Here is a 21,116-nt window from a genome sequence, read left to right as displayed (position 1 = left end):
GGGGCCAGGGTTACTCAAAAGGAGGCTTTTCGGAAATAGTTTCTAGTTTGTGTTCAGCAACCCACTCATGCATGCTCAGAGACTTTCTTTGCTGACTATAGTTTGCTTTTGCCAAATAATGGCCTGCTCTTTGGAAAGAGAGAAGTGGGGGACCTAGCAGCCTACAAAAAAATACTAGGATGTTGGACTGAGACTTGAAAGGTCGAGTTCTTGTCCCCTCTTGACCATAAAGCTCACTTGGTGACTTAGGGGCAGTCACAGACTCTCAGACTAACCTACTTTAGACGGTTGTGAGGGCAGAGATGGAGAATAGGATTTGTGTAAGGCATCTAGGGTCCCTTGCATGAAAAAAGTGGGGTAGAAATACAGCGGATAATTATTACCAATAAATTTCCCTCCCTGTCTTGTCTGTGACAGCCCTCCAGCCCTCCAAAAGGCTGACCCTACCAAACAGGGTAGGCTGTGGCGGTGGTGCTGCTCGGGAAACAGAGGGCTCCCCAAAATTTGGAAGGAGCACTATCTGTGAGCTCAGAATCACGAGTGCCTGCTCTGCTTCCTCCTTCTGCACCACAGCTTATTCCACAGATGCACCAGCCTGGGAAGGAGGGACGGGGAGGTTCTCCCAGCCAGCCATAGGATGCACTGCATCTTTTCCACTAGCATCATCTTGGCAATTACATGGACTGTGGTATCCATGATTCTCTCCTATGATTATCCCATCCCAGGGAGGGAGGGAGGGATGCTGAAGGACCTGCCAATGAGAAATGGGGATGGGAAAGTCTGCTTCTACCAGCCCATTTCTCTTAATTGTGCAAAGAATTGTTTCCAAAGCAGGGTATGGATTCCAGAAAATCTTCCATGATTTCTTCATGTTTGCTTATCAGTAGTGGTCAAGAAAGCTGTCTCTGCTGATCAATGGAGACCATCAAAATAAGTCAAAAGAACCATGCGTAGCCATGGTAAAGAACCAAAGGGAACTCATTGCAGAGGCATTTTTGGGAGGTGCGAATATCTGAGTGATGCTGCTTCCATGGAAGTCAGAAGATGGCTGAGTGGGAAGGCATTTATTGTACCTTCCAGGCATATACAACCAGATAGCCCCAGCCTGATGAAGGTAGGGGCAGGAGCATAATACAAGCACTAGAAAATCCCATTAGTAGAGTGCTGGAAAAGTCTGAAGATGCAAGAACCAGTTGTGAGGCTCCACAGAACCTCTGAAAGAAGTGCTTATTTAAAAAAATAATAATTCTGCACAACTTTTGGAAGAATCCAGTCGGGTGCTATCACTAGCGCAATCCATATGGCATTTGCATGAACCAATCTGCTCACACAGCATCAAGCTCACTTCCCAGCATGACAAGTTTCCCAAGAAGCTCAGCACATTAGCAAAGCTGTTGATTTTGTGCTCAAGTATGAGATAACACTGGTGTACCATCAATAGCACTTGCAATAGCCGCGCACTGTCAGATTCTCCTGTCTTTCTTTGGCTGAGAGCAGCTAAACTGAGCATCTTATTTTGTTCTAGTAACATAACAGTAGGACCTGACATTATGAGCCTACTCAAAATTCTGGGAGGAGTCCCTCTCTCTATCTCTTTTTTCTTTCTTTCAGTTGCCAAACTTTCTTGTTATTGCAGGTCATTGAATTGAGCAGCATCAATGAAATTGGATGCAGTTGGGTGCTATCCTCAGTTGGTCAGAACATTAAAACCTCAACCTCCCATACTAAATAAGGCTGCCTTGTTATTAGGAAGTGTTGAATTAAAATCCCAGGATAAATTGAATAAACAGCATTATTTGATGGGAACGCTTTCACAAATATTGTAGCATTTCTAATGAAGCATTTGAGTTCTCTCTTCAACCTCTGATCTCCTGTCCAACTTGGAACTGGTTTTTTTTTTAATCATGCCATCCCCCCCCCCTTTTTACTTCTGATACTGTGCGATTTTATTCCAAATATTTTATTCAGGAATTCACATATAATTACCTTCCTAATAAAAAGAGCAATTAGGATGAAAAGATCCTTTCTCCCTTCCATGTTCTTTTAAAATTATGACCCACTCAAGCTTGAAATCAAAGGCAGTGCTAAATGTAATAACTCAGCTGAAACCTTCTCATTCAATTTTTTTGCAGCCTCATAACTGATAAATATGCAAATTTAGTCCCCCTTTTGGTGATTTGCCTGCAAAAACAGGGATTAACTCTGAATGAATGCAGGAATTTCAGCAATGGGAAGCAAGCACACAATATTTGTTCAAGTCACCAGTTATGGATGTCAATGAATAAACATGGTAACAAGAAGCCAGAATGCTGGAGAGGACCTAATATTTGAAAAGGCATCATTTGCCACCACTGTAGGGATGGGTGAATGAATGATTTCTGAGATAGTAGAGATTCTCCTTTTCCTACTCGGATGCTTGTTTTGCATCATTTTTGTTCGCAAACGTAAGTGTTCTTTTAAATATGAAAATGGCACATTTTTCCAAAAGGACTCATTTTGGAATGTGATTGCAAACTTGAAAACATGTCAGCTTCCCCCAACAACTAAATTGTGGCTGCACTTCCACATTGGGGGTTGCAAGCAAAACATTATCATCAATATTTCAAATATTAATGAATTTCTCCGACATTCCTATTTCACAACCGGTATCCAGAAGTAAATGATGCTGACCATTTTTTGTCCTTTTCTCCACTGGCTGTTGCAAATATGAATTTTTTACAGAAGGATTTCTTCCCCACCCTTCCCCTCCCCATTGTTTTACCCCTGGCACTCTGTGTGTAAACATTTGCTCTGGGTTCAAGGACCCAGCAGTGTTGGCGAATTCCATGCCTTAAGGACATGGGACTAGTTCTATTACCCTATGATAGATTTCCTTTGTGTGAAAAGTCTTAAGATCTAGATTGCTTAATGATATCAAGCTCAGCATTTCCTGTACGTTGCAGAGTTGGCCTTGGTTGCATTCTGCATCAAATTGAGCCATCTTGCAGGGCATCTGGATGAACCAGAGAAGGGCCAGAGTGGTGATTGTTCGCCCCATTGTGTTGCTGCTGAAGGTTGCCTAGCATGGCACTGAAATCAGCACACGTGCCCGTGTTCCTAGCTTATGGCACAATGCTTGCATATTATTAGAGCTGGTTTTAGTTGGATATGGAGGCTGGCAGCAGGCTGCTGATGCAGATAAACTTTTCCCCCTGCTCCTAGCTTCTCTTTGCCATATTTTCACCATGGGCAGATTGGCCAAAACTGCTAAGTGCACAGCTTCCTGTTATCATTGACCCCAGCACTTGTGCAAGGTGAGTGCTTGAAACCATTTTTTTTAATGAGCATGATTGCCATTTTTGTGCTGTTGAGAGTACATCCAACCCTTTGGTGCTCTGCGGTGATTCCTTTGCACTGCAATTATGAAAAAGGAGTTATAGTCCACATATTATTTCTGTGATGTGTGAGAGTACGCTTGTGTGTGCTACCGAAAATACGACAAACCTCTTGAGCAAGACACGCCTGTCCTTTTAGGCCCACTTCACATATCATCCTGGTGCTGTGGACGTGCTTGGGAGCCTGAGCCATGGGGTTGCTTTCTTGCTCAGTCTTACACTTGCTTTATGCGAAGTCACACCCATACGGCACAGGCCAAATTTAGCCAAACCAGAAGCAAATCATCATGGGTAAAATTAGCTTAAACCTCAAGGATTTCTTTTCTCCAGTACATCTGACTACATGGGTGATGGATATGAAAAAGTGGAGACAATCTGCTAACTTTATTGAAAATCTTTTAACTTACTTTGATATTTCTCTAGTGTTTTGCTTGAGCAAGAAATTCCAGTTTTGCTTCTGGCTTCCTTTTGGAGGGAGGGGAAATCCAGTTCCTGCTAGTGATGGACAAGTTACTCCTCCACTCCAGATTTAACAGGGACTGGGTGGAGGGTAACTGCAGCATTCATTTAAAAAATTGAAGATTTTTTTCCCCAAAGATGAGCAACTTTGAGTAAATATCAACATGACCTGAAGCAAAATTCCTACCCATCTGCACCAGAAAAATCAAACAGGCAGAATGTTCTCATAGCTAAAGATAAGGAGCATCTCAGAATAAGAGAGAGCATTCATAATTCATCACTAACAAAGTTCAGTGTACAGAGATTCAAACCCAGATTTTTAAGAGCTACTGGGTGAGGTTGGCTCCTGTGTCAGTGAGTCTCCTTGTCTATTGGTGTTTTCATTCTGAGCTTTGTAATTTCATGATGCTCCAGGGTGGTGAACCTATTGTGGGAATGGAGTTCAACACCATGGAGGTTCCTAGGAAGCTCAGAATAAAAGCTGCAACCAATAGGGAGCCCACAGACATAGGTGTCCTTAGGTTTCCCCAAAGACCTGAACTCTCAAAGCCCAGGACTAGCAGAATAAATCTGCCAAGTTTCGTTTCTCCCACATTCCATTTTTTGAAAAAACTTATTTTTCTTTTGCTCCCACCCCCAATCTTTTGTAGCAAATTAACCTAACAAGCCTGAAGCAAAACAAAATGCTCACCCACCCCCAGCACATCATTGCTTCAGTTTTTTCCCTAAGCCTTTCAGAGATTACTTGGAGAACAATCAGAGTTCTGCAGTCTCCCCCACCAAAGTTTGCAGAATTGGTTATGCTGATGCATCAGAGAAGTCCTCTGTCAGTTCTTTCCCCTGATCATCCACCCCTTGCTGCCTTTTGCAAAGCCACCTTTGTGAATGGGGACAATGCCAAACATTTGTAGGGAAGGTCTGCAGCAGGGGCCAGCAAAAGAATTAATCCCAAACTGCTCTTTCATGAGTGCTCATTGCAGGTTTCCCTTAATGCAGGGAAGCGACAGGGATGGGAAACCCTTTGCTCAGGTTCCTTGGCATTAATGGACAGACATCTTACATGAGTGCCCAGCCCATGGGTCTCCTCTGCTGCAGCAACCATCCCCACCATGGGGCCATCCTTCTTCACAGAGGCAAGAGCAGAAGTGAAGGCACAGAGTAAGACCATCAAAATTTCAGCAGAGCTTGTAATGGGTGACCTTGTGTGGATGCTACCAGTGAGAAATCCTGGTAGCATCCACAGTAGATGATCTATATGGAAAGACAGGGGAAGGTTTGGTTTCCTTCAAACATTCTTAGAAACTTTGCTGGAGCAATTTCTCTTCCACCCTGAAATTCAGGGTAGACAGAGAATCAGTGGCTCTCTCAGGCAGACGGGTGCCAACGTGGGCCATTGACAGCCACCGGTGGCCACTAACAGGACAATGTGTGAAGCAGGCCTTACGCATAATATCATCAGCCACCAGGAGGCACTGGTCTTAGGCAGACATCTTCTTCCTGGCTTCCAGGAGCTCATCTTTCCTCTGTTTCAGACTGCTGCTTGATGACTGTGAACTCATAGAGGTGGTGAGATGCCTCCTGAGAACTGAGCCTCGATGATGCGTTGCTTGACTCCATGGCAGACACAGACTTTGGGTGGTTATGTGTGTGAGACGCTGGTATCCTGCAATGTTCCTGGGTCCCTCCATCCTTTGATCCATCCAGAGCTTTCAGAAGGCTGAGCCTGTGATGGCATTAAGCTGCTTCATTAGCCCCTCCAAACTAGCCATCTGTTCACTCAGATCATCCTGTTCATATACCTGCAGAGAAAGGGATCAGTCATTTCATCTGATTTGCTTTTGCTTGTATGCAGTTCCATCCAAGAGGAGGAAATTAAAAGGACATGTTACCTTTGGTTTGGTTTGGGTGCTTTGCCTGAATTTGGAGCGGCAGTTTCAGGCAAACCCCTGAGATGAAAAGCCAGGGGACGGAAGAGGAGGAACTTAGAATGGCGGATGTGTGCATGGACACACTTCTTACCTCTTCTTTAAAAAAAACAAAACAAAACCTTCCCTCCCTTCCCCTTCCTTTTTTAAAACAGGTTTTTAAGGCAGGGACTTGGTGGCACTGGTGCAGCAATGGAACCCTGACCAGCATCATCCTTCTTTCCCAGAAAACTTCGGGGAAGGATGCTAGCATGGGAAGAAAGGGATTCGGCAAGTGGGGTGGCACACTGAGAACAGATGTTTTGGACCACCCATGAAACTAAACCACAAACCAAATGAAAAAAGACAAACACAGAATGGAGGACAGCTCTGCAAACAGAACCCTTCAGTGCTGCAGAAGAGATGCACCTTGCCATTCCTTTTGTGCCTGGCATCTGCAGACCTGAAGCTCTACTCACTCTTCAATGGACTCATGTAAGGGTAATAATACTTTTATGTATTTGTTATACTTTTATTGCAATTTATTGTCTTGGTTTTACTGATTGTGGTAAAGCACCCAGAGAACTTCAGCTAAGGGATAGTATAGCAATGAAAACAGTTGCAACAACACACTTTAAAGAAGTCTGCAAAAACAACAGCTAACACAGGGTAGGGCCTTAACATATTTCTTTTTTTAATGTAGCAGTTTAAATATTTTGTTTGAAAGGGATACCAAACTTTTTGAAGAAAGCAGGATCTGTGGCTACCTACCACCTGCAAAGCAAAAGGTAGGTTACCTAGTGAGTTTGTCACAAAAGAAAGACTGCTGACACTAACTTTCTAGTTCATCGCTTGAGCTCAGCTACATCCCTCCTCCACAAGTTACACTTCAGTTAGAGGATCCCATCTTTCATTTAGGGGCATCTGAGCCTTCTCTTGTGTTGCTTAAGTGCGCCCTTTGCCAGGCTCAGACCCCCTGTGATGCTCAAACTTTCCTTCCAGAACCAAACTGGTCCTTTCTTTTCTCTTCTTTCTCCGTCTTCCTAGTTCTAAAAGTCACCTTTCAGGAGGTGTTTAAAATGGGATTATATTGACTCTGTAGGCAAAGTATCAAGAGTGTCAATTAGGAGAGCTTGAAGAGGATGTTCTATAAATAATGTGTCCTTATTTATGTAGTTTGAACAGGGAAATGCATTATTTGAAAAAAGCTGGGGGGTAAGGTAATAACAAGTGCTAAAACTGCATTGCCTTTTGTATGCCCATAGAGGTTGAGTGGTACTGAAAGCCTGAACTCTGACGCCCTGAAGAGCTCTGTTGGCTTCTCTTCCATTATCTTTTCTAAGTGCTTCCACTCCTACTAAACTTGAACAGTGACCCACTTGGGAAATAATGCATCCGGCTGTTACAAAATAAGATATTTAGAGCTGAAATGTTCCGCAGTCAACAGCTCCTTATACCAGTCACTTCCACCAAAACGGTTGTTTTAATTTCCTGTCTCTTTCCAATTGCTGGGCCCTCGCCTGCCTTATCTTCTCCACACAGATCGGTCCACCAAGGCCTGAAACCATTCAGAGACGAAGAAGGGGCTACAATAATCTAAGGACTGCCCTGGATGGCATCGTGCAGTAATGGATTCTGTCCACCGGTGAGCCGTCTATTGTGTTTCCTGTTCATTTCAATTACCATTTGTTTCAAGTGTTGCTCTGACTTGCAGAAAAGAGCTTCTAAATCATGGTGCTTGCAATCCACTGCTGGAGCAAGAGCTCTGAGGGCAGCCAGACAGGGAAATAAAACAGTGCAGAAACCCCAAATCCAAAAGCTGAACTGGGAAGATTCCTACTTTTGGTGCATGAGAATAAGAAAGGCAGGCCCTTTTTGCGTAAACACAACATTTTAACCTAGTTTTTGTCTATGGCATTTTTTTTTATGGAAATGGTGGGCAAGCCAAGGAAATCTCAAACCTTGGGAAAAGGTGCTGTGTTATCCCTGAGTCTGTCTCTCTAAATTCATATTCCAAACCAGGTAATGACAAATGGGTGACATCACTATGTGGAGGAAGAAGAGAATGAGGAGGAAGAGGAGAAATGGAGCTGCTCTTTGTGATGAGAACCATGCTTCTCCAATACTTTCTGCTTTAGCAACTTTACTTGTCCATGTGCATCCAACTGGAGTGATACTAAGAATGGGACAGAAATTCTTAAATTTTCACTACCTTAATTCATACATGAACTTGGTCCATGCATTTTGAAAGTGTGCAGACAGGGTTTGCACATTGACAGATGCATACAAAAATCATATAATCCAGGAAATGCACAGAAATAGAAGAACTGCAGAGAATAATGCTTTATTCAGGGGGATTTGCCTGCAAAAATGTATATAATTGTAATAATTTGTACAAAATGCACACAAAATATGCACCTTCTGAGAAAGGTACACAAAATACATATACATTTTCACGTAGATTACAGAAAATGCACAAACTGGCATGGAAATGGGATGGAATGGTCTAAATCAGGGGCAACGAGAAATGGAGTGAAATGGAATTTGATAGATTTTTCAGTCCTTGCATGAGACTAGAGGTGTAACATTCCCAAGCCAGCGGCTTTTGCTTAGGATTCTAAACTCGTTCTTACATTAGCAGGATCCTCTGTCTGTTTGTGGCCCTCTTCTGAGGCTTCTGGCGCTGTCGGTACTGAAACAGGAAGCAGGGGGGATCTTGCTTTTCCAGCCAGTCCAAGTGATGCTGTCTTAACCTGAGGCTTAGGAAGGTTGGGTGCTGAAATAAGAACAGGCAAATCAGGGAACAGTACCAAATGGGCAATATTGTCACGTGAGTCATGCGTGCAAGAGGGCAGAAACAGCAAGAGAATAAAGCGGGACTTCAATGCACTGTGTCTTATCCACTCATTGGCTTACATTGGTCCCACCTTAAATGCTCAGCATAACTCTAATAAAATGAAACAAAAGGATTATACCAAACCCAGGTAGCATAAGATCCAAGGAAGATCATGGAATAAAGCTCATATCGCAGGCTTACCAGGAAGCGAGTAAGTAAATTTGGGGCACAATCCAGCTAACATTCTGTACTTTTAAAAGTTTCCCTGATTGCAGTGGAGGAGCTAAGTATGTGCCCAGACCTTTCCAACAGAAATCCATTGGATACAAATGCATTTAAATGGGCCATGTCCATGAAGTTGGGTGACAAATACATTGCTTTCCCCCCAAATGCTGGTGTGTCCCCTAATTGTGAGCCCTCTCTCAAACTAGCACTGCTACATTGCTTTCGGAAGGCTCTGGGTTTTGTGTGTCTTCTAAGGAGAGAATAAAATGGGGAGGCCAATTGGAAAAGAGATGCAGGGGTGAATTGTTGCAAACTTCACTTGTGGGACAGTATGCAAATAAATAAATAGTTCTTAAAAGCAGATCTCAATGGATTGTAAAGGTTGTGATGCAGCACTAGTGAAGGAGATATGCGTGTCTAGTTTTTGACTGGTTACAATTGCAATCTTAAATTACTCTTGCAAGTTGGAATACTGAAAGCCAGGATTACAGTTTTGTGAGCATCAAGCCACAGAGCAGCACTGAAGGAAATTGACCCCATAGCCCTCCAGAGCTCCATTTGCAAAGAGGGAAACCAGTTATCTTCCTAGTGTTCCTAGAATAGCATTAGGCTGGTAGGTACCACCTCTGATTTCCCCAAAATATTATTTTTGGCAGGGGATGGGTGGAAAATGGCCACACATTTGACATCTGTCATTGACAGCCACCTTTCCTTTCCAATCCAAAATGGCAAACAACCACCAGACTCAAAGAGCTCTAATAAGTTAACTACAGTAGCTCCATAATTAGGAGCCCCCACCTGGAATTGGAAGAGAGGCATTCGATTATTACGTATTTAAAGTTTTTATATGCTGTCCACAGTCTCTGTACCAATTACAAAGAAAAAACAGAAAGCAACATACCAGCAAACAACACACCACATCTGATCATTAATGATAAAATCAAAGATAAAACCAATTAAGTTTTAAAATGTTGGGAAAATAAAAAGAGTTTTGCCTGACATGGAAAAAGAATAAAGCAACAGGGCCAGGTTAACCTCCCTGGGGAGCATGTTCCAAAGTTAACCTCCCTGGGGAGCATGTTCCAAAGTTCCAAAGTCGGGGCGCCACCTCCGAAAAAGGTAGCTTCTCCAGGTAGCTACCCTCCTAATCTCCTTCAAGGAGGGCTCCCAGAGAAGGGCCTCTGCCTCAGATCTCAAGGGGCGGGCAGGCATACAGGTGAAAAAGGTGCTCTTTTAGGTGCTCCAGGACCTAAGCCATTTAGGGCATGGAGGTTTTACATCTCTTCTCCCAATACCTCCATCTCCCAGACTGAAAGCTTGATTTTTCAAAGATGTGGCCACGCACGGGCTCTTCAGGCACAACAGAAAGGTTGCGCAATATGGGCTTCTGTGACTGACAAGAAGCGTATCCTGCCAGCCCTGGTGAAAATATTGAGGTCTTGGCCTTCCCTCTTTGCTTGGTCAACAAGGATGTCTCAGAAATGGTTCCTTGCACTCTTCCAAATGGACCAAACTGCTCTGAGGGAAGGTATGGCAATTAAACTGGGATCAAAGTGCTCTAAATTGTAGCTGGGATGGGCAGAAGAGTTACGTGGTTGACACAAGGTGAAGTTTTCTGAGGAGATATCCAACCTGTTTTCTTCTCTCTCTCTCTCTCTCTCTCTCTCTCTCTCTCTCTCTCTCTCTCTCTCCAGATTAATATGCCCTGTTCTCCCCACACAAGCGAATGAAAGAGTTGGTCAAGCAGCTGCAACTTCTTCCATCTGGAAGATGCTAGAATGGAGGCATGTCCGGACATGTGAGGCCACGTAGTCCCAGTGCTCTGTGGGAAGCGGATAATGGCACCAAGCAGCTTGCTGGCCCAGTGCTTTCCTAAAGATCATTTTTTTCTCTTGCTGTGTGAGTGAGAGGCAGGCTGAGCAAGAGTGAGTGCCCATTTTGGATTGCGAAGCAAGAGAATAGTAAGAAGGTACATGCACCAGCAAAACGAGAAGGCCAGTCCAGCAGCTGCTCCCCGTATCTGGAATGCTCTCCCCAAGGAGATTCACCTGGCACCTTCCTTACTTTCTTTTTGGTGCCAGGTGAAGTCCTTCCTTTATTTTTAATAACTAATGCCATAGACCTTTGTTTTGGTTTGGTTTTTTTGCTTGTATTTTTATTATTTTTAATGTGTTCTGGTTTTAATTGTGCTTTTACTCTACTTTATCTTATGGTTGTGAGCCATCCAGAGCTGCTGTGGCACAATCGGGTGGCATATAAATGTTTAAAATAAACAGATAAATAAATGCCCAGCCTATCCTAGAACACCCTCACCGATGGGGCTTCAACCACCTCCCATGGAAGCCCATTCCATACCCTTGTGGTCCTAACCTCAGGAAGTACTTCCTGGCATCCAAAATGAATCTTGAATTGAATGCGATGCTTTTTTTCTTTTTCTTTTACTGTGGTTTGTATTTTATACTGTATTTTATGAATTGCCATGAACTACTCAGAAAGATTTGGCTATTGATTGACATAGAAATAAAATCAATAAATGATACCACACCTACCTTGCTGTCAGTCAGGACAGGTGCTTTGGGGCTTCAGGATCCTGTGGATCCTTGGCCTCTGTTTTCCCTGCCCACTTGCGTGCAATGGGCATGTCAATTTCTTTCTTTTCTCAGGAGAGGACACTGCCATGGAATTTTCTGCAGTGGAGCTGAGTATGCATTTGAGGGAGAAACTCCACTCCAATTTTCTTCTCTGAAGTTGCTATATTATCAGTGGCCTATATTACACATGCCCTTGTTGTCTATGAGTCATACTCTTAATAAATTTTGACAATTTGTCATATTTCACATTATAAACAACTTTTTCAAAAGCAAAAAGAAAGAATGCTAAGAAAATACTTAATATTCATACTGAACTTCTCTTAGGATTTTTTTTCCCCATTACTAAGAACTGGTTTTATACATTAATGTAAATTTTCCTTCCATGCAAAAGCATTGAGAAGCTACTTTGGCAAATGTTCAAAAATATTCAAAGCAAGAGTAGAGGGTCTTCCAAATTAGAGTGCTGCATTGCACTCTATCAGTTATAAATACCTTTCCATAAGAAAATGTAAGACAAAAAGGAACTCAGACATTCTCAGCATGCCTGGATCCCTTTGATAATACAAGTCTAACTGAAATGAAAAAGGAATCGCTTAAGAAAGGGAGACTTAAATAAATTCTTCAAAAGATACAATCGCTTTGCTATCTTCACTGTAATAAATGACTTCTTTAATAACTGGTTTTTCTGAACTTCCTAGAACCTCAAAGAAAGAACAGAAAGCACACTCATCTCTCGATGATAACGCTTTTTAAAAAACAGCATGATCCAAGTTCCATTTAAAGGAGGAGGAGGAGAGTCAAGAAAGTGTGTTTAGCTAGGACTGCTTGAAGACATTTTAGTTCTCTAAGAGCCCGATTCTCCAGAGGGAGGGCTCCAGTCTCAGAGGCTTCCATCCCAAGACACTTGCAGCAGGGTAGAAGAAATGTCGGATTCAGCTATAGCTTCATTGTCCTCCAGTCACCAGACAGGCTTCTGAGCCCCTCTCGTTTACCTACCTTGCTCAGGGTGGGGATGATAGATCCATGGTGACTCCCTTTCCACTTGCCCACTTCCATCGCAGTCATTTCCTCCCCTCCTGAGGTTGTGAAGCCAACCTTGGGAGAGGAAGCTACTGTGGCAGCTGGGAGGATTGAGGTGTAAAGGCAGAAATCTCCACCATCATAGCCCCCTACATGCATAGCTATTCATCAAGCTAGCCTGTTGCATCACCTTTGCTAAGCAGGAAAGACACAGGGCTGCAGCTGGATGGGTAACCACATGTGGAAGCGGCACAGGAGGTTGGACTCGATGGCCTTATAGACTCCTTCCAAGTCCACTCCCATTCCATTCTCTCCCAGATGAATCATGGCATGGTCTGAGTGTCATGTCAGAACAGCCATCCTTGACTTAAGAAGAACCTCAATGTTCATTCATTATATGCATATCTCAGCTTTTTTCCTGCAAGGAACCCAAGGAGTTTTACACACTTCAGACCAAAGGCCTACTTAGTTCAGAACTGTGGTGGCCAAGCAAGTGCCCAAAAGCAGTATGGAAATGCAACACTATCTCTCCTTCACAGCAACTAGGTATTTCAGAAGGTTGTCATGCTGGATCCTGGGAATACCAATTAGCCATCACAAATACCTCCAATTGAAGCATTATCTACCAAGGTTCTGCTTATGGTTAGTTTCTCAGTGGTAGATGAATGAAGCAACTGGCTAAGAGAGAAGAAGTGGAAGGGTTAGAAGCCAGTGCAGTTCTTTCGACAATAAAGTTATATGACATCATGTTAAATTGGGTCCACAGTTACACCTAACATTCACACATGGTAAATATTCTCCAGGAGCAGAGTGAAATTCTTCAATCACATGGGGGCGGGGGGAGAGAATGTGTCAGAAAATCTTTTGGATAAATGTTGGCATAGCCGTAAGAAAAATAAATGCACCGGTGCCCCAAATATATTACAGCTGTCAGTGTTTTCTTGGGTTGCCTTTGCAGTCAGGCTCCCTGTAGAAGCAAAGCTATCTCAGCTGAGCTTTAATCCAAAAAGCAATCAAACTTCAGAAAACACACGTCCAGTGGAATATCACCAGCCTGCAGCTACACGGGACGAAGGCTGCTGACAGACGATCCTTTTGTGAAGCTGCCTGCCTGTCCAGGTTGATGGAGTGACGTTTCCTCAATGGGAGCAGCAACAGGAGATGCCAAAGCTGGCAATGCATCACTTTTGCAGCACGACATTCCTATCTTTCCTTTCTTCTTTTGTGAAGAACCCAAGAGAGCTTACTGAATAATCTTCCTCCTCCAGACCATGACATCCTCATAACAACCCTGTGAGGTAGGTTAGGCTGAGAGGTGATTCCTGGCCCAGAGTCACTAAGTGAGCTTCAGGACCAGGTGGGGAGGAGAACTCAGTTCTCTTGAGTCATCATCCAGTGCTCCAACCATTACACCATGCTGTTTCTCATCTCCTGATATCTCAGGTGTGGGGCAGAGTCTCTTGGTCATTTTGGAAATGGAGGCACATCAAAACCTGGAGAAAGAGACACTTCTCCAGCTTGGGGATAAAGCTAAGAGCAGTTGACTTTGCATGAAGAGAGAGAAGTTTCAAGCTGGAATTGGGGGTTCAGCCTTCTGGAAAGCTTTAAAAAAATCTAATGCAGAATTGGCTGCCTGTTCATATATAGCTCATGTGAGTTTTTCTAAAAAATAAAAAGCAGATATTACAGGGACACGTTCAGGTTTTCAGGGCTACTGAAAACAAAAGCAAATAACAAAAGCGTTAGTGAGAACAGTGCCTTCTGGCTTAAAGCTTGTACTCCCAGAAAATGACCCTTTGGGGAAGCATTTCAAGTGTTAGGATGGGAAAGATCCCACCGAACTGTTGGTGGCAGGAGGGAATGGCTGGTGCAAGGGGAAGGAGGAATGGCTGCCCAGGGAACCCCAGAGGACTAGCTTGGGGCACCAGGAGCGCTAGATTTCACAGCTTGAGTTTGATACCCTAACCCTGTAGCATCACTTCTAAGATTCTCCGGTTCAGGAAGGAAATATGTCACAGTAGGAAATTGTAGGGTCGGGGTAAAGAAAATCAAATTGGAGAGTTTCATTGCAAAAGAAAAGTGGCATGAGAACTTGAAAAAGCAGTTGTGTGCATTTTGGATGGGAGGCTGATTATGTTTACCTCCGTGCAGCAAGGAAGGTAGCTTCCACTCACAAATAGTTAACTGCAAGAAGGACCTGTGTTTGTGAGCAGATCAGTGCATGCATTTCCCTGTGCTAAGTAACCGAGGTCCATGAAAAGGCTTCGAAAAACTAAAAGCTATAGCACAGTAACTGAAATGCACAGTGGAAGAAGGGAGTAGGCCTTCATCTGACCCCCAACATATTGATTGATCGATTTATGTATATGGTGCCTTTCATTTATACAACCCTGTCTTGGCTATACATAGAGATCTGTGCAGTGAAGCTTTGCACCCACAGCACCAGTTGATGGATGGATGGGACCTTTCACGTGGGTGAAAAGCCTACAACTGCATCCCATTTGGTTAGACTGGGATCAACAAGCACACATAGATGGCACTGGCAACACAAGTGGGATGCATTCTTCAACTCCATTGTTTTATGTTAATTACCCATACTTCGTTTAATTCTTCACATTTATGTAGCATTATTAATTAAACTAATACAAAACAAATTACTGGACTCCCTTCTCCCTGCTGTCCCATCCCAAACAAACAAGCCATTCAAAATCCATTTAGGTCTGACACATAAAATATATGACAAAAAGAAGTTTGATAATGTCTGCCTGGAATATTTACACCTGTGAGTCCCATGGTGGAGGTGGGAAAGAGAAAATCAACTCCTATGTAACTCATTAATTGATGCAACTGTGCCTTAAAGAGCTTCTGTTCTGCATAAAGGCAGATGGTTCCATTTGGGCATTGCTAATGAGAAACCAAATTGGCAATTAAGGCTTCCGCCCCTGCCTTTTGATTGGGATTTGCAACAGGTAACAATTAAAGCTCCTACCTGCGTAAAAATCACAAATGAGATGTAAATAAAGAAGTAAATACTGGGAAGTAGGGGGACTTCTTATTCACTGCTGATAGAGGGTTCTAACAATTCTCTGGGTCCTCTCCCAATTTCTCATGCTGGCTCCCAATCAAAAACAGAAGGGGCATGTGGGTTTCTTACATGGTACATTTGATCTGGCATATGCTTCATCTCACACAAGCTGAGATGGCACCTTCAGGTTCCTCAGAGAGCTGATTTCCAGGTGTTTCAGCTTAGGTTGGGAGCAAGAAGCTGGGACCCTTCCTGCCAAGATAGCCATCATAACAATGAAGAGAATGGCCTGGACAGGAGCAATCTGACCCCCTCCAAGAAGCACCACATAAAGTCAGCAGATACAGACCTGGCAGCAGGCACTTCAGAAGAAATGGAGCCAGTCCATGGCTCAGACTGCAGAGCCGGGTTTAAGCCAGCAGCTTTACAGGGCCAGATGTGGCCTTATGGATCCCTTGGGCCTTCTGATTCCTGCTGCTACCACCTTCTCAAAGATTTCATACTGCCCTCTGGCCAGCTGCAGGGTCAAACGAAAGCTCCCCAAAGGTCAGGCCACAATGCCACATGGCAGAACGCACGGGGACTGTCACTGTATGGTAGAATGCATTGTCACTGCAACTCCTGTTGTTGTCTTCCCTAGTGTCTTACACATAACTGGAGAGAGTGTAGCCCACCAGGTTGACACAGCTGGCTGTTGTTGCTTGGCAGATACCCAGCAAAGTTTTGGGATCACCCTTGATTGGAAACTTCATTCCACTTTAGCATCCCCTCCTCTGCACACCTCTTACTGCTCTTGCTACACTGGAAGGCTGGATGGCATCAGCTGCACTGAGCAGTTTATACACATCATGTATGGTTTGGATCAGGATTATTATATCACGCAGCCCCTCCCCAAACTCCCAAACAGCACAGCACAACCCACTCTGAAACTGCCTTGCATTTGCTTGTATGAAAGAATTTCAGAGAGCTGTTTTGCTTTGATGCATCCCCAGCCTAAATTCTGGTATCACTCCAGGACTAGCTGCACTGTTCTTTGGATGGTGTTTACAGGATGCAATTGATTAAATTGGTCAAAGAGTTCCTTTTCTTGAAAACAGAAGGCTAATTCAATAGTTCTCTCAATGAAAAGGAGAGCAAAACAAGACAAAAAGGCCCATGTGTGGAAGGTTGGAGCGGAGAGTAAACTCAATAAGGCCAATTTGAAAATTCATCGTGAGAGCAGCACTGGGCCCTGAAGCATGCCAATCTATTAGGTCATTTCAAAGTGGTTCAAAGCAGCACATAGGCCTCTGCATGGGAGGTGGGGAAGCTTCACCCTGGTTAGAAGGCAAGGAGGTGGTGGTGGTGCTGATCAGATGTTGCACTCCATAGGCACAGCAGGAGTTTTATTTCCTCCATAGGGTTATTACACATTTCATTAGCTCATTAGCTTGACGATATATGGCTGCCAGGTGCAAATTCTAGCTAGCTTATTATTACTGGAAGGCCTTCTTGTGCATATTAGCCAATGCTTGCTCTAATAGCCGAGTGGCAGTTCACATCAGTGTGCAAACAAGCAGAGCCCCCAACAGATGTGTGCTTTTCACTCCTTCCATAGCCTGGGTGCAAATAAACAGCCGCTGCAGTATCGTTTGCATGGGGTGAACATTTCCATCATTCAGGCACCAATGAACTGCACCATAAAATCACACTGATGCGCCACTTGGCAGTCTGGTTGTGGAGCAGGTATAGGAAGCATCTTGATAAGCTGCAAGCTTATTTGTATTATGTTTTATACTACTATTCTTATTTATTTATGTAAGCCATCCTGAGGATCTGCGAAAGGACAGCTTATAAATATTCTAAATAAATAAAATGAGCATTGCACCTTGCATTCAAAGGACCTGGGTTCTCTCTAGGGCATTCCCAGGTAAATGATCCTAAACAGCAGAGCTGAGAAAGCCATCTGCCCAAGTCCTTGAAGAACCAGCAGCAGCCAGATAAGACTGCACAGGGCTAGATGGCGGGACTCATCATAGGGAAAGGCAGCTGGTTCAGGCTTGCATGCATCCCAGGTCTGCACTGTGACAAGAGCAGAATCATAAATACAGAGATCTCCCGAGTGAGAGCACCTGGTACTTCGAGGTAACAAGTGTAAATGGAAAACCAGTAAAAGGCAGTTGAGGACCTCTCTCTAGGCTTGTAACTAGATTCCTTCTGTTGGATAATAAGAACAACCCCACTCGCTTCCAGTTACTGGAGGTGATAGAGCACTTGTTGTATCGGCTTCCTGCTTCACCTGCTTCATTGTATCATCACTTGATGAGTTGCTTTCTCCCACTTCTTCGCCTGGGCAATGAGCAACACATGCTCTCTCCTAGATGGAAGCAAGTGAGCAGAGCTCATACCTTTGCTTACTTTAGGAGGCACTTCTTGTTGAACAGGGTTAGAAAGCCTTCCTCAAAAGCTGTAGTGAACAGCACTAGCAAGTTGACTTGACTGTCTTCCAAACTGTGTGTGATGGCTCTTTCCCTTGGAGTGGGGCAAACAGAGGAGAGCAGGAAGGAAAAAAATGATTTCCTTCTCCCCCACTTCCAATCTGATGGGTTGGAAGCCTTCTGCACATGGACCGAACTCCACTACTCATGGAAGAATGGCCACTGTTCTATCCTATTCAACATCAAAGTGCTCTTTGAAAGTACATGGTGAGCCACTTTGAAGGATCTCACGTGCCAACTGCCTTGCCCCAAATTAGTAAAGTCGTCTCCTTTGTTCCACAGCCGCAGGATCGAATGTTACCATGACACTTGGTGACAGGGAGGTGGAAGAAAAGACCAGTATTGAGTTTTCTCATATAATTGGAGCACATACACTGAGCTGTGCCAGGCTGAACAAAAGTGAATTTTGATTCTTCTTCTATTTAGTGTTAGAGTTGTTGACAGAATATCCTTTTGTATCCTGACCGCTGGCTATCAGTCAGAGGCAGTGGCCTGAAATTCTCTTAATGGGAGCTGATGGTTAGAGAATGGGTTCTTGCTCAGGCAATTTGCCTCCAGAGCTACAGGTAAGATGATCTGGAAAAGACGTATGAGGAGGGCAGAGAAGAGGGAGACAGTACTCGCCATTTTTAATAAAAATTTAAATGAGCAGAAGATGATGTGGAAAGAGAGTTCACTAAAGGGGGATTCAGCCCTAAAGAGCCCTGTAAAGGCTGCTCCCTGGGAACTGGTGCAAAAACAGCAACAGCGTGTTCTGCTTGGAGGCAGAGCTGAGCTTCCCAAGGCTCCTCTTTTTCCCAAGCCATAGAAAAAGAATGCCATTTTTCTTTGAATATTTTCCACCACTTTTTACTGGTGGCTACCACCTTGCTTGCAATGTGTGGCTGTGAAAGCTGGACCATAAGGAAGGCTGAGCGCCAAAGAATTGAGGCCTTTGAATTGTGGTGCTGGAGGAGACTCCTGCGAGTCCCTTGGACTGCAAGGAGATCAAACCGGTCAGTCCTAGAGAAGATCAACCCTGCCTGCTCTTTAGAAGGCCAGGTATTGAAGATGAAACTCAAATACTTTGGCCAGCTAATGAGAAGGAAGGACTCCCTGGAGAAGAGCCTAATGCTGGGAACAATTGACGGCAAGAGAAGAAGGGGATGGCAGAGGATGAGGTGGCTGGATGGGGTCACTGGGGCAGTGGGTGTGGGCTTGGGTGTACTCTGGGGGATGGTGGAGGACAGGAGAGCCTGGAGAAATGTTGACCATGGGGTCGTGATGGGTCGGACATGACTCCACAACTAACAACCACCACCACCACCTTGCAGAACGATATTCAGTACATGAGCAGGGAGTCCAAGCCACCCTCCCCTCTCCTGCCTCACTTTGAGCACGTGTGTCCACTCTCCCTCTCTACTTCCCCCCATGCACACACAGCCTCCCCGCTTCCAGTCTCTTCCATACAGAGGCACACGCCCTTTCTTCATAACCACAGATGTAGCGTTGGGGAAGCTTAAGCCTCCCTTTCCTGCAAGCTGGGATCCCATGCCGTTACTCTCTTGCAGATGCTCCGGTGCTGGGAACAAGTAAGGAGTGCTCGGATCAGCTTGCTCTTCAGCATTTCCCCAGCAGGGCTGAGTGGGAGGTATGTGATTTGAGTGGAGAGCATGGTGGGTTTAAATGAGAAGGCTTGGGGTGGTGCAATTTTGGAAGCAGCCCTTCAGCATTGGTGGCAGGACAGCCTGTGTGGGGCATGGTAGGGCATCCACAAACAGCCCACATGTGATGTACGATATCTTCAACATATTTCAGCATTGACCGAACTCTAACATATCTGCTGTAGATGATGTCCTTAGAATGAGATAATGAGATGCCACCTTCAGTCCTTGAAGATAACTAATATTGAGGTGACACAGGAGAGGTCTATCCAGAGTTACAACATGGAAAAAACCCTGCTGGGTCAGACCAATGGTCCTTCCAGTCCAGCACTCCATCCACACAGAGGCAAACCAGTTGTCCACACGATCCCTTGAGCAGGACATAAGCACCTCTGCCCCCTCCTGCCCAGGTACCCCAACAGCAGGTGTACATGAATTTGTCCAATCCCTGTAACGCCATTAAGTGATGGCCTTCACTGCCTCCCTGTGGCAGTCAATTCCATCGTCCACCTACGTACTGTGTGAAGAAGCACTTCATTTTATCTTTCTTAACTCTCTCACCAATCAGCTTCATGAGATCATGCTGAGTGCTGGTATTACTGGAGAGGAAGAAAAATGTCTCTTTCTCCATACCTCACTTAATTTTGAACGCCTCCCTCATGTCTCCCCTCATTCCTCTTTTCTTTAAGCTAAACAGTCTTGTAACCATTCTTAGCAGTGGAGTTGCTCCAACCCTTTGATCATTTTAGTTGCCTTTCTCTACACTTTTCCCAACTCTATAATGTGTTTTTTCAGGTGTGGTGATCAGAACTACATACAATATTCTCAGTCGGGTCACACCAAAGATTTGTCTAATGGGAGAATGATCTGGGCAGTTTTATTTTCAGTCCCCTGCCTAACATGGAGTTTGCCTATTTCATAGCAGTGGCTCACTGGGCCACATTTCCACTGCGCTCTCCACACAGCCGGAGGATCCCTCTCTTGATCAGCCACTGCTAGGTGCGTTGCCTCCAGCTTATCCTCGTCTGGATTTTCTTTTTTTGGCCCAGTGTGCATCGATACCATGCCACAGTACCATGGCTGCTCGCCATGAGTTCCATGGGGATTCATGGGTTGAAAGAAGAACAGGAAGGAGGGACGGAGTTCAAGAAATGGATCCTTTGGGGTAGATTATCCAGTTTCCACTCCAACATGGTTGTTGAATCTTTTTCCACACACATTTTGAGGGGCTTGAAGTGAGAGAATGTCTTGATCCAGAATAGTTGAATTGAGTGGGGTACGTGGCTACAAGAAGGGGATGTGCAAAACTGGAAGAACTTCCATGTACAAAAGCAGAATACCTTCAGAGGGCAGATACTGGGGATAAACTGCAGGGGAAAACCATCCCTGTCATGTCCTGTTTGTGGCACCCAGGAGCATCAAGCAGGTCACAGCACATGTGCTCTTGCTCAGACCCAGTGATGTCGGTCTTACATTCTTAAGAAATCCACTTATTTCTGCACCAAGTCAAGGCAGTCCAAAAGGGCTACAGTAATGAATCTGTGATGTAGCATGGGAAAAAA

At 44.4% G+C, this 21,116-nt stretch overlaps 1 protein-coding gene across 1 annotated transcript in view; it reads right to left on the bottom strand.

The window, feature by feature from the left end:
* Positions 1-5,264: 5,264 nt before the first annotated feature.
* The window catches only part of DCC (DCC netrin 1 receptor), a 647,852-nt gene continuing 632,000 nt past the window's right edge, over positions 5,265-21,116 (bottom strand). The window contains exons 28-29 of the mRNA XM_044431047.1: positions 8,371-8,513; positions 5,265-5,632 (exon numbers count right to left, since the gene is read on the bottom strand). Of these exons, the coding sequence (XP_044286982.1) occupies positions 5,543-5,632; positions 8,371-8,513 (233 nt within the window). The 3' untranslated portion in view covers positions 5,265-5,542. The remainder of the gene's footprint in view (positions 5,633-8,370; positions 8,514-21,116) is intronic.

This window comes from Varanus komodoensis, unplaced genomic scaffold (assembly GCF_004798865.1).
Source record: "Varanus komodoensis strain SLA01 unplaced genomic scaffold, ASM479886v1 scaffold22, whole genome shotgun sequence".
NCBI lineage: Eukaryota > Metazoa > Chordata > Lepidosauria > Squamata > Varanidae > Varanus > Varanus komodoensis.
This window is presented reverse-complemented; position numbering and strand designations above follow the sequence as displayed.